Source organism: Nannospalax galili, unplaced genomic scaffold, assembly GCF_000622305.1.
Source record: "Nannospalax galili isolate Female #2095 unplaced genomic scaffold, S.galili_v1.0 scaffold159, whole genome shotgun sequence".
Classification (NCBI taxonomy): Eukaryota; Metazoa; Chordata; class Mammalia; order Rodentia; family Spalacidae; genus Nannospalax; species Nannospalax galili.
Window position 1 is genome coordinate 1,211,324 of NW_008343239.1, and position 13,217 is coordinate 1,224,540.

Genomic DNA, 13,217 nt, shown 5'->3' on the forward strand with positions numbered 1-13,217 from the left:
TATCATCTATCTATCTATCTATCTATCTATCTATCTATCTATCTATCTATCTATCTGTCTATCATCTATCATCATCTATCTAAACTATTTATGTGTGTTGTGAAAGTCAAAAGGGAGCTATTTAAGAAGAGGGGGGACCAGTGATGGGAGAGGGAGGAAAAGAAAGGTAATAGAGGGTGAATATTATCGAAGGTTCTTGATATACATGTATGAAAGTATAAAACACATAATTTTTTACTATTAATATATACTAATAATTTCCTTAAAAAGACAAAAGAGGAGGAGGAAATGGAAATGGCTGGAGCTGTGGGTAGGACTCAGGGTATGGCTAGGAATATAGTGTGGAGGTGGACAGGAAACCTGTCCAGTGGGGACTAAGCAGCAGGCCCCCTTTTCCTGGGCAGGACACAGCTGTGTTGGGGTGATAGCACCAGGTGAGAAGCAGGCTTCTGGGGCTTGGCACTGAGAGGAACCAGTCTGTCTCTGCTCAGTGTTTTGTGAGCAGATAGCTCACCTTGACCTCAGGAGGGCCAGCTTCAGCTTCATGCTGTATGTAGTCCTGCCTCTAGTAGCCCCAGAATACCAGTCCTACCTCTTGTTTATCATCTTCATCCCTCAGTGTAGCAGCCCACGGGTCCCGTGCCAACCCTAGCCAAAATGGTGCCTCCCCTGAGCACTCGGTGTTGGTTGTGGCCAATGTGGGCACTGTCTGGGTTCTGATCTGCACCCTGCCCTTTGTCATCTCATCTCTCTCTTGAGAATCTGGTAGCCTGGTTCTTTTCCTCTCGATATGGCCCATGCAGTCTCCTCCCAGTCCCAGGGATATGTGGGGCATCCAAGGTGATTGAGCCCAGGGCTCTACCCAGCAGCACAGGGCATGGTCTAGGTAGTGACCACATGGATGAAGTCACAGTAGTGCCCAGTCAGGTTCCCAGGAAAACCCCAGTGAAAGAGAACCACTCACAGGCCTGCACCTCGGGGGTCATGTCTGCAGTGTCTTCTGCCCTGGGAACCGTGGAGAGATAGGCAGCTTTTTCCCCAAAAGGTTTTAAATAATTATTTATTGGTATATATTAATTTAGAAAGAATGAGTTTCGTTATAACATTTGCATACATGTATACTGTATACTTTGATCATGCCCCACTTACTGCTTGTCCCCAGACACTGATCTATTTCCTCTTCCCAATAGTCCCGCCTCTACTTTCTTGTTTTTCAACTCTTAGATTCTGCATTTGAAAGATTTGTGATCTTCCTCTTTCCAAGTCCAGCATATTTTGCTTAACATGATGATCTCCACTTCCATCCACTTTCCTGCAAATGACATCATTTCATTCCTCTTCATGGCCAAATAATACTCCACTGTCTGTTTATGGATACTTAAGACTGATTGCCTATCTCTTTTGGGAATAGTGCTGGGATAAACATGGGTGTGCAAGTAGCTCTGTAGTAGGCTGATTTAGATTCCTTCAGGTATGTACCTAGGAATGGTACTGCTGGATCATACATAGTTTTTTGAGGACCTCCATACTGATTTCCATAGTGGCTACACTAATTTACAACCCTACCTACAGTGTATAAGGTTCCTTTTCCCCCACATTGAGAGGGTGCCTGATGGATCCTTATGTCATCTGGCTCCAAGACAAGCTTTCAAGGGTGGCTCACAACATCTGAGTGTGTTAACGCAGAGCCATCTATTATATACGTTTTTTTGTATATGGATCTGTAATAGAATGGACATTTATTTATGTGTTCCTAATGAGTCATCTGCCGCTCTGTATTTCTAAGTACCAGAGAAGGGGAGACACACTGACTTTGTTTCTGAAGCTGTCTTTTGACAGATGTCTCTTCACCATCCTTCTGCCCATAAAGTTCATCTTAAGGTCATTGCCATTTTGAGCCTTGACTTTCAGGTCTCCCTAGTTATCAAACCTGGAGGGAGAGCTAGGCTCTGTCGTGGGGTTCTGGGATGAGTTCCTGCCTTGGTCAGGCCCCCATTGCTGAGTAACAGCCCTCCCTGGGCTGCAGCCTCACAGCCCCGACACTTTGCTTTTATAACTAAGTGGGTGGGGAATTCAACTCCTTTTGCACTGTGGTTTCTAGGGAAAGGGAGGAGCTGGGTCTCCAAGGGCCAGACAGTACCAGAAGAGGACATGTCAGAGTAGGAAAGTCTTTAGTGATAGTAAAGGTCGACAGCAACACAGGCCAGCTCGATCTTAATCTTTTAAAGCAAAATTTTAAATGGCAGCGTCAATAGGGTTCAAAGGACAGAGTCTTTTAGGTTCTGAGTACTCGGTAACGGCAGCACAGTCATTACCATCATTGATCAGCTTTGCTGGTCACCAGAGACTGTTCTTTCTTCTTTTTGTTTTTCTCTGCTGGAGATGAGACCAAGGGCCTTGAACATGCTAGGCAAGCGCTCCACCACTGAACTACGTCCCAGCTTTGACTGCTGTTCTTATTGGAAGCAAGAACTTACGTGAACAGTAAGAGAGGTGCTTCCCTCCCACCCTGTTCCATGGTGAGCCACAGCTTCAACCCCATCTATAGACAAGGAAGCCAGGACTGTGAGGTGAAAGGCCTCATCAGCATCCTACGCTAAGGAGTGGCAGCATTGGGGTACCCTCCAGCTCTGCTCTTGCCCTGTCAGAAATGAGAGGCTTGTGGAGAGGTGATCCAGGCTCCTAAGTGCCTTTGGTTTTTCTGAAGTTCAAAATAAATCCTACCGAAAGGTGTAAGCTGCCAAATTGTACCCCAGAGGCTGGAAGGCATTTCCTGGAGCTGGTACAAGCCTGGCTTACTCCTCAGACCATGACAGGAAGCCCCTAAGCAGGGACAGTGTCCCCAGGCCAGTTCTATGGTGCTCAGCCACTCCATTTAACTTTGTGGATCCTTGACCATCTTTACAAACCATAGCAAGCTACAGGTGCATGCTTATTCTGAATGAGGGCAGGAAGGGTCCGAGGTCATGGCTGATTGCTTGATGACTCATAAAAAAAAAAATTCAGCTGTCAGCTGGGGATATTGTTCAGCTGATAGAGCCTAGTGTTGAGGAAGCTGTGCGTTCAATCCCCAACACCACATAAGCCAGGTATGGTGGTAAATGCCTGTAATCCTAGTACTTTAGAGGTGGAAGCAGGAGAATCAGAAATCCAAGATCATTTTCAGCTACATGAGTTCAAGGACATCCTGGGCTACATGGAACTTTGTTTCAGAAAAAAAAAAAATGCTGATGTCTGAGATAGCAGACCTGGCTCTCTCGTCCCTGTCCTCTTCACAGAGGACCCAGAGTTTAATTCCTAGTAAAGGGACACTCGGGGCACTTGGGAGGGGCTTTGAAGCATTGTTGATTAGACCTGGTGTAGGCTGGTGTCTGTAACCAGTTGGGAGCTGACAGGGCGGAGAATGATTTTTATACTTGCTCTATGGCACCAAGCAGATATTCAAAGGTAGCAGTCAGTTACTCAGCCTCAGGGAGGCTGAATGTAAGAGAAAGGACCAGAGCAGCCCAGGGCTAGATGCTGCCTACCACCAGGACTTGGTGTGTTAGAGGCTTGATAAAAGGGAGGGGTCTGTGATGGCACCAGGATTGCTGTCCTGCTCTGAAGGGCCTGCTGTTCTGCAGGACATACTTGGATTGTTCGAGAGTAGTCATATATCCATATTGTGCGTGATATTTTCATTTTAAAAACGTATTCAAACATTTAAAGGCATTGCTGGCCACTGGTGTGCACTAATGTTTTGGGAGACTGCCATGAACAATGGCTTATTTTCAAGAGCTTTAGTGCTAGGAGGGCAGAGCCCAACCCACCATGGCCACATGGGCTTTCTCAGCAGCGCTGTTGATGCGTGTCTAATTCCTTTGTGAAGAGTGACTCAAGAGGCCTGGTCGGAGTCCTGGTTAGGAAAGGGTGCAAGGTGTCCCCCACCCCCCACCCCCAGGAAGCCCCCGGATTATCTCCAGGTCGGGATCTGGACTTATAGGGCTCTGGTAAGTTCTGTGGGTGCCTGTCTACCTAGGTGCCTGGGAGATGGATGCTGGGACACTCAACTGTACCATTGGGGAGAGCAGATGGGTCCCCAGTGACCACTGCTTCATGGAAATGAGGCCCTGGGTTGTACAAGCTGTGCTGTGATGTGTTGGGGCCACATGCAGAGCCAAGGACACAACTGCATCTTGTTCCCTTAATTTTTGAGGCGCAGCCTCTAGTTGGTGTGCTGATGAGTGTAGCGCTAATGGGTCTCCACGGGGAAGGCAGATGGAGCTGCTGGGCTGGGAGAGGTTCTGCAGCCTTAGAGGTAACCCGGGCCCACTCAAGCAGCTGTGATCAATAAAAGATGTTACCCTGACAGGACTCACAGACGCCTGACCTGCTCTCTGTATCCGGCCTCCATGCATCTGAGAGGCAGGCGCACATGGTGAGGGCGGTCTTCTCCTCCATTATTCCTAACCAGCATGTCCAGAGTTATTCCTAACCAGCATGACCGGAGAGTCATTTCGGAGAGAAAAACCGTCAGCCTGCACGTTTGTTTTCCTCTCCTCTCTCCCAAGGACAATAGCAGATACAATCCCCAAGTGCCTCCTCGCTCTCTGATTCTGCCGCCGTAATTGACAGCATCGTTGTGTGCTGATGAATGTAGACCCTTCATGTCAATGAAACAACACACCCAGGGCCTGACACACTCGGCTCTGTTGGTTTTAATGAGCCTCCCCCTCCTCTTGGAGGGGCTGGCGGGAGGAATGGACTCGGTAAGCCTTCGTTTGTGCAACACAGAGTGCAAGGGACTCAGCTGTACTCCAGGCAGTTAGTGAGCGAGGGAAGGAGGGCAGGTGGACCCAGGGAGCCAGTGCCTCGTGTCCAGATGGCTAGACCATGGTTGGTATGGAATACTGGCCTTTTGGCTCATTTGATTTAAATTTTTCCCTCTCCCCTCCCTCCCTCCATCCCTCTTTGGTTTTTGAGGCAGGGTCCCATGTAGCCCATGCTGACCTCAAATGTGTGATCCTCCTGCCTCGACCTCCTGATTTCTGGGATACAGGCATGTACTTCTACGCTCACTCATTTGATGTTTTTCTTCAAGGAAGTAACTTTTTTTTTTTCCCCTTATAAGTGCCTCACTGTGTATTCTAGGCTTGCCTCAAATTCATGATCCTCCTGCCTCAGCTTCCCAAGTGCCAGCATTATAGATGTGAGCCACCATAACATACTAGGAAATCCCTTAAAGAATTTAAGAGATTTTAAGGAAATAAAGCTATATATGTAAGAATACTTACCATAGCATTATTTAACATTATTATTATTATTATTTTGTCTTTTTGAGACAGGGTCTCCCTGTAGCCCCAGCTGTCCTGGAACTCACTATGTAGACCAGGCTGGCCTTGAACTCAGAGAGATCTGCCTCCCTCTGCCTCCCGAGTGCTGGGATTAAAGGCATGTGCCACCACGCCCGGCTCTAACTTAATTTTTTTAAAAACATTTTATTTTTAATTATTCTTATTTTATGTGTATGAGAGTATTGTCTGCATGTAAGTGAGTACACCTGTGTTGTGCAATGCTGCGGAGGTCAGAAGAGGGTTTCAGATTCCCTTGGAACTGGAGTTGAGGATGGTTCTGTAGCCACCATGTGGGTGCTGGGAATTGAACCTGCATCCATCTGCAAGAGCAATTGGTGCTCTTAACTGCTGAGCCATCTCTCCAGCCCCCCAAATTAATTTTTTTTAGCGTGTGTGTGTGTGTGTGTGTGTGTGTGTGTATGTATGTATGTATGTATGTGTATGGGTGCCCAACGAGACCAGAAGAGGGTATCAGAGCCACTGGAGCTGGAATTACAGATGATTGTAATCTGACCAATGTGGGTACTGGGAACTAAACCCAAGTGCTCTGGAGAGTCAGATGTGCTCTTAACTACAGAGCCACCGCTCCAGCCCCGGCTTTGTTGTTTCTTAACCAAGAAATTAGACAAGTTGTGTAACCCACAAGCTGTTCTCATTTGTGAGTCCTGGACATTTGGATCAGCATCTTCCTGGGTGGTTAAATGAGATGATGTGTGTAAGATGATTGACACAAGCCATAATCAAAGACTTATTGAACGTTTACCATCCCCAGCGGTAGTGACTGCTAAAAATTGCATGTTTGAAGAATATTTAATGACAGGAAATAAGCGAAGCATGTAATTTCATATGATCCAAATGTCATTACAGATCTCTGTTTCTGTGTGCAGAGCTGAACCGTCTCTGGGGATGGGATTGCAGGTGCATTTTATCTTTCATGGTTTTCAATATGTTCCAGGAGGCTTTTAGTATTGAAAAGTGTGTATGTACATATGTCAAAACTCATCAAAATGTCCACCTTAAATATGTGCAGCATAGAGTGTTTTGGTGATAGCTCATCCAGTCTGTTCTAACAGCCCATCCTCTTCTCCTGTCTTGAGGGTGTCAGAGAGCCTAGGGTGGGGGTGAGGAGCAGGATTCAGATACAGCCAGCCAGAGGACCAGATTGCACCAAGTAGGGTGCTCAGCACTCTGGGGTACTAGTGTCCTAGCTAATGTGTGATGGGTGCTTTGTCAGGGCATGGATGGTGGGCCAGCTGGATGGTAGAAGGGGGAGTGACTGAACATGCCTACAGGAGTGGGCTGGGGCTCAAACCTGGGGGTGGGATGGAGTAGTGAAGGTGATCCCACTGTAGGTGAGAGTGAGCAGAGGTGTGGGCAGGGTGAGCCTGCTGCTCTCACTCCAGGTGCTGGGGAAGGAAGCATTCAGTATGCAGGTGCAGGAGGTGTGAATGAGGAGGTGGAAGCCAGTGAGTGGAGCTGAAGAAGCTAACTCCCCTCAGTCTGTCTAGTCTAGGAGATCAGTGGCAGGCAGGGAGGGGGGTGTTTGCATTGAGGACAACTGGACACAGGGGCTGGCCTTGGAGAGTAGGCAGGTCTGCCTTTTTGGGACCAGGGATCTGTGTGGTCCCTAGAAGTAGGTCACAAGTGAGGTGTGTGCCAGGCTTAGGTTTGAAGCTTTCTGTTCACTTTGATAGCTGGGTGGCTTTCTGAAATCCTTCAGCCCTTCTGTGCCTTGTTTTTCTCATCTGCAGGATGGGTACAGCAGTGGTACCACCTGTCTTGAGGACCTGCTTCATAGATGAATGCTGTCATCATTAGGTAGTGACTGTGTATCATCTCTATCTGACTTCTTTTGTGGCTGCTTAGATTAGTCACTTTCCTTGTTGCTATGACAAAATACCTGATGGAAACAAGGAAGGAAAAGTTTATTTTAGCTCCCAGTTTCAGAGGGTTTCAGCCCATCATGGTGGGGACATTATACTGGACAGCTCAGTTTATGGTGGCAGGAACATGTTAGAGTGTATTCTCATTACATGGACCAGGAAGCAGAGAGTGAGGCAGAGATCAGGGTTCAGGAATGTCTTTCAAAGGCCCACCAAGTGACTTCTGCCAGCCCAGCCAGACCCCACCTCTGAGAGAATCTACAGCCTTCAAAAGTGCCACAAGCCAAGGCCAAGGTACTCAACACATCAGTCTTTCGGAGACATTTCAGATTCAAATCATAATAAAGTGGGTTTCCTTTTTGATTTTTTTCAGATCGCCAGTGTCTTGATGTCACAGAACCCCTCCATCCTCCTCACTTTGGTAAGTGACTGGTCTGCAGGACTCATGCAGTATTTGGTACCCAGGAGAGTTTTAGAGGGCTGCTGCCTCTGCTGAGGTCAGGCTATAAGGGATGATTAAGAGACTGAGAGGAAGCTAGGCGTGGTGCATGCCAGCACTCGGGAGGCTGGGGCAGGAGGATCAGTTAGAAGCCAGCCTGGGCTACATAGTAAGACCCTGTCTCAAGCAAACAAACAAACAGAGAGAGCAAAAGAGAAACAGTCAGCCCTGATAAGTAGGGACACCTGTTCAGTCCTAATGGCTGACTGTGTCTAGGACTCCGTCTTCCAGTCTGCACAGGCTGTGCTCTGCACAGTGGAAGGTACCACATGCATGCCTATTAAAACCCCGCTGGGAGATGTAGCTATGTCCAGCAAAGTGCATGGCATTGTGGGTATAGATTGTCACTGTTTTTTTACCCTGAGTCTCCTCTGTTAATAGAATCTAAAAATCATATTCTTTAGCACCTGGCCTTGAGGTGGGGCACAGCCTGGGGTGGAACATGGGTACAGGGTGGGCTCCTGGTACCCAAGCAGGGCTTAGGGGCCCCCTGGGCTATGGGTTGTCTGAGAGAAGTGTGCTTTCTTATTCTTTGACCTTGGGAATCTCAGCGCATAGCCATTCTTCCTTCCAGAGAGGCCCTTCTCTCCACTGTTAGCTGATTTGTACAAGAATAGTTTTTCCTCCACCTCTTCTCTTTATTCTGCTCAGCTGCTTCTGTGACTGAGCAGGGAGGTTAGTTGTGTTGGATGATTGTGGTCAGGGCTGGCTTGGCGTGTTTTGTTTGGGTGTGCAGTTTGACAAGAATCAACCTGAGTTTCTTAAGAAAGCTGTGGCTGTTGAAAATATTTTGCTGCTCTGGGGCAGCTTGTTTTTCTCTGTACCCTTGCTTGGTCTCCCTGTAAGTGTGCATTCCAGTTAGGTATCGCTTTACAGTTAGGAAAAGGGTGGGATGGAGGCCAAGTTCACAGCAGTCCTGCCTGATGTGAGTCCTGCCTCTGGGCTGAAGGGCTAGATATGACAGGACAGTGGTCCCTCAGTATCCATTGAGGATTGATTCCCAGACCCATTGGGGATCCCGAAGCCTACAAATGCTCAAGCCCCTTATTACTATAACCTGTGCACATCCTCCCATATATGATACACCATCTCTAGATTATACACAACACTTAATGCAATGTTAAGTGCTCTTGCCTATATTGTTATATACTATATTGTTTAGGGGACGATGACAAGCAAAAAAATCTGCTGCTGCAATTTTTATTCAAGTATTTCCTCTCCTTTATTGTTGACTCTGTGGATGCAAAACTGCAGTACAGAGAGCTGGTTCTACTCCTTTGGGCCCCACACTGCTGGTGGGAAGCCTGTGCGTGGGACCACGCCTGAGGAGAGCAGATTAGTGGTGGGAGGGCCAGGGTATCTCAGGTTCTTGCTCTTGCCCAGCCCCTGCCTGGACTTGAGAGTCTGACTGGTGTCAGCAGAGTACGCTAACCCATTGGACCCACCCCCGGCTGTGTGCCTGGGTGCTGCAGGTCTCTCGTACCCCTGCTGCTGCTTCCTCTGCTTTTCTGTCTTCCTTTTAGAGTTTATTGTTTTATTTTTGAGACACTGTATATAGCCCAAGCTAGCCTTGAGTGGTGTGCCCCTCCCTCCATCCCCTGAGTGCTGAAACTACTTAGGTGAACCACCACTGAATGTGGTTTCCTCTGCTTTTCACAGTGCATTGGAAAAACTGAGCCTCATCTTCATTCTGGGGCCTCCGCTTAGAGATACCCATCTACAGGGCTCATTTGTCAGGGGAAGGCCCGAGGGAAAGGGTGTGCCGGGCTGGGATGGGGCTCTCTGTTCTTACCTGTCTGAGCCTGGATACATGAGACACACCTTCCCAGGCAGGCCGTGGGATGCTGTGTGGTCCTTATGTGACGTACTTGCTCTCACATCTTTCCTTCCTCTCCCCACAGCGCGGTGTCAACACAGACAGTGGCAATGTCTGCAGGGAGGCCTCCTTCGAGGGTATCAGCAAGTGAGTCCTGGGGCCTCAGGCCTACCTACCCCTGTCTTTGCCAGCAGGTCTTCCCTGGATTGTACATGAAACAGGAAACACAAGGGGGTGCCGAGAATAGATCTGAGCAGGTGTTTGGAGGAAATGTGTAGAGAAATAATTTGTCAAAAATTACCCCGCCTTTTACTTCAAGGAAAACCCCCTTGTTTGTTAGCTTCCATCTTGGAGGTACCCAGGAAGCCTGTCCACAGTGTTGGCTCTCTGCTTGCTTGCCTGCTTTCTTTCTTTCTTTCTTTCTCTTTCTTTCTTTCTTTCTTTCTTTCTTTCTTTCTTTCTTTCTTTCTTTTTCTCTCTCTCTCTCTCTCTCTCTTTCTTTCTTTCTTTCAAATTTATATATTAATTGTGTGTATATGGGGGCAAGTGTGCCCATGCCACGGTCCGTGTGTGAGGGTTGGAGGACAACTTGAGGGAGCCAGTTCTCTCCTTCTGCCATATAGGTCTTGGGAATCAAACTCAGGCTTGGCGGCACCTGATCTAGCCCAGGCCGGCCTGAAAGTGGCCTATAGAGTGACAGGTTTCTCTCTTGAGACCAGCTCTGAGTTCTGTAGCCTTTGTTAGTATCTCCCCTATACCATACAGCCTCCTCCCGCTAGTCCTGGCCGAGCCCAGCTCTCAGCAACTCCTTGTGTCTCTTACGTCCCTCATTCCTCAGTTTAGCTCTGGGTTGAGTCCTTAAACCCTGCTCAGGAAATAGGTCTCCTCTCTAGGCAGGAGGGTAAGCAGCTCTGTCTCCTTGTCACCCCTCACCCCATGCCTCCAGAGAGTGCTGCCAGGCCAGGCTGAGTCCTGGAAGGTCTGTGGGTCTGAGTGGCAGAACGGCTACTGCTGCAGATGAGTCCTTGAGGGGAGGGGCACCTTGAGGCTGCTGAGTGTGGGCAGCAAACAGTCCCCCCCGCTACCCCCCTGCACCTGAGCCTCAGTGCCCTCCCCCACCATGCATCCTCTGCAGCCACTGCGTCCTCTGTTGTCCTTTGGTGGACTGAGGTGGTGCCGGAAGAAGCGCCTTATAATTATGTATGAGCCTGAGTCTTCGGGATCTGTGTATGTGCGATGGAGGGGTGATTAGAAAGGATTATGGGCTCATGAATATGTATCACTTCCCCAGTGGTAAGAGTTGTGGGGCAGGGGGACTGGGTATCAGGTTTGCTTCTTTCAAGGCACAAATGGCTGCATCCTCTCGGGAGTTTGCCCAAAGCGGCCTGGTGGTGACTAGCCCAGCTTGTTGAAATACTATCCGTTAGTCTCTGCCTCCTTCTCCCAACCCCCCAGCACTGGACTGCCAAGTGCCTGCATCCCAGCACCCTGCTTACCTTTCTTGACCCACACCATCTGCAGCCTCTGCCTAGGTCTCTGCCTTGTGAGAAGAGCCCTGAGGAGGAAGAAGGTACCCTGGCGGTGACCTCACTGACCAGCTCTGTGACTTTGGCATTCACATGTAACACAGTGCTGCTTGGGTTGTGGGGACCAAAGGAGACCATGTTCACCCCAAGCCTGAGCAGAGCTGCTGCTCAGTAACTGCCTGTAGCAAACCCTAATCAGATCTCCTCCCTCCTTCGGTTCTGGTCTCCTCATCTGTGCAGAGCCAGGTTGATCCATCATGACTGATGGCCAGATTCCCAGGTGACTTCCAGCTTTGGGTGTCTGGTCTCTAACTGCAGAGGATGCTGAGATTTTCCTAGACCCAGGTCCAGTGGATAGTGTGGCAGTTGAGGTCCTGGGTAGAAGCTCTGGACGTGGCTCCTGAGGTAGACCTCTGCTGGCTCTACTGGGAGATCTTATTGAGAATGGCAGGTGGGACCCCATGCTGCCATCACAGTCACTAGGTGTCAGAAGTGGAGACCTCATCCTGCCTCACTGGGAGAATTCCCTGCTGCAAACTTTCATCCTCCCCCTTTTTTAAGCAAATCCCAGATTCTGCCCCCTGGTGCTCCTGAGTCCTGCAGCCCTTTCAAGGGCCCCAAGGAGCCTATGCTCTGCAAACCTCTACCTAGCTGGCCTTTTGAGACTTACCTGTCTAGTTTTATTTTTGAGATAGGGTCTCGCTGCATAAGCCAGGCTGGCCTCGAACTCACAATCTTCCCACCTCAGCATCCTGATGACAGGCCTACATCTCCATGTTCAGCTTTTCTGGAAAGCCAGGAACTGCCTCTTCAACTGTCTTCCTCCACCAGTGGGCTGCACATCTGTGATGGGAGGATGTAGTGTTCCTTAGATCCCATAGCTGGTGGACTGGCCTGAACTGGGAGATGGCTGTCCATCCTAGGTGTGGCCTGGCTTTGTTTTTTCACCCATGTGGCGAGCTATTGGCCAGAGCCTGCAGTGGCTGATGAGCTGCAGGTGTGGCCCTCACACCTGTCTCTCCTTTAGATGCCTGCCCTATGTATGGTACCCGTTTTCGCTCCCCTCTTTCCTGAAGCAGACTGTCCACGTAGGTCTCATTTCTCTAGGCCTTACCTCTCATTGTGCCACCTTTTGTATAATGTTCAGAGGTCCCTCTGCTGGGACAGGAGCCCTCATCACATGTCCCTGCTGTGTATGCCATGAGCACTGACTTGGGGCCCTGGCCACTGGCTCAGGAAACCCCGGTTCCTCCCTGTGGAAAAGCACAGCTGTGTTCCTGGGCTCTGGGTATATAGCCCAGACCCCTGCCTCCCAGTATCCAGGCTACCTGTCAGTTTGTCTCAGTTCTGCCACCCCCTGGTCTCTATGCCAAGCTGGAGAGAGACCTTGTCCTCAAGGGCTGTAAGACTCATGACTGCATTTACCTGCCTGCCGAGTGTCTCCAGCTGTTTCCTGGGGATAATAATAGCCTGTTTCCTAAGCAAGATGAATCTTGCTGTCGTCCTAGATTCTGCTATGCAACTGCTCTGTCCCCAGTTACCTCTCACTGCCCTGAGGAAGCTCCTTATTCCTGGATCTTTTGTTTTATGACCCTTTTAAATGTCTCTGAAATGCCTCCATCTTGGATTTTGGGTTGACCTTCCACTTTGCCTGAAGTTCAGGTTTGGCCTGTCAGTTTGTCCTGATGAGCTTCCCAGGCTGCCTTCTCCCGTTGACCTGCATGGAGGAGGGGCTAACAGTAGCCTTACTGGTCCATCCATCCCAGACCCTCTGGACTCTGTCTGGTCAAGCTAGGTAATTGGTCTGTGACCTTCTCTACAGAATTTGTTTTCACTGGGTCACCTAGCCCTGGGTACTGTTCTATGTGGGCTCAGTCTTAGGCCCAGATCACCCTCAACCACCCATGGTCCCTGGAGCATTTGGTTCCTGTAACCTAGAAACAAGTCAGATGTACTCAATCTTTGTTAGCATTCAAGGAAGTACATTTTAGGGCAGATTTTCCTGAGACAGAGAAAGCAACCATGAAGGGTCTCTGGAATGGGCATGTGTCCTGAGCTGAGGGCCACCTATCCATCAAAGTCATTTCATGTAATGACAGTACTCCGTCCATCCCCACCCCACCCCACCCCCCCACCCCCTGCCCCCACAGACAGGCAGAA

The 13,217-nt window shown here is 49.2% G+C and overlaps 1 protein-coding gene across 1 annotated transcript in view; it reads left to right on the top strand.

Moving 5' to 3' along the window:
* The window catches only part of Pepd (peptidase D), a 142,948-nt gene that overhangs the window by 22,792 nt on the left and 106,939 nt on the right, over positions 1–13,217 (top strand). Inside the window, exons 5-6 of the mRNA XM_008839452.3 lie at positions 7,590–7,637; positions 9,617–9,678. Of these exons, the coding sequence (XP_008837674.1) occupies positions 7,590–7,637; positions 9,617–9,678 (110 nt within the window). The remainder of the gene's footprint in view (positions 1–7,589; positions 7,638–9,616; positions 9,679–13,217) is intronic.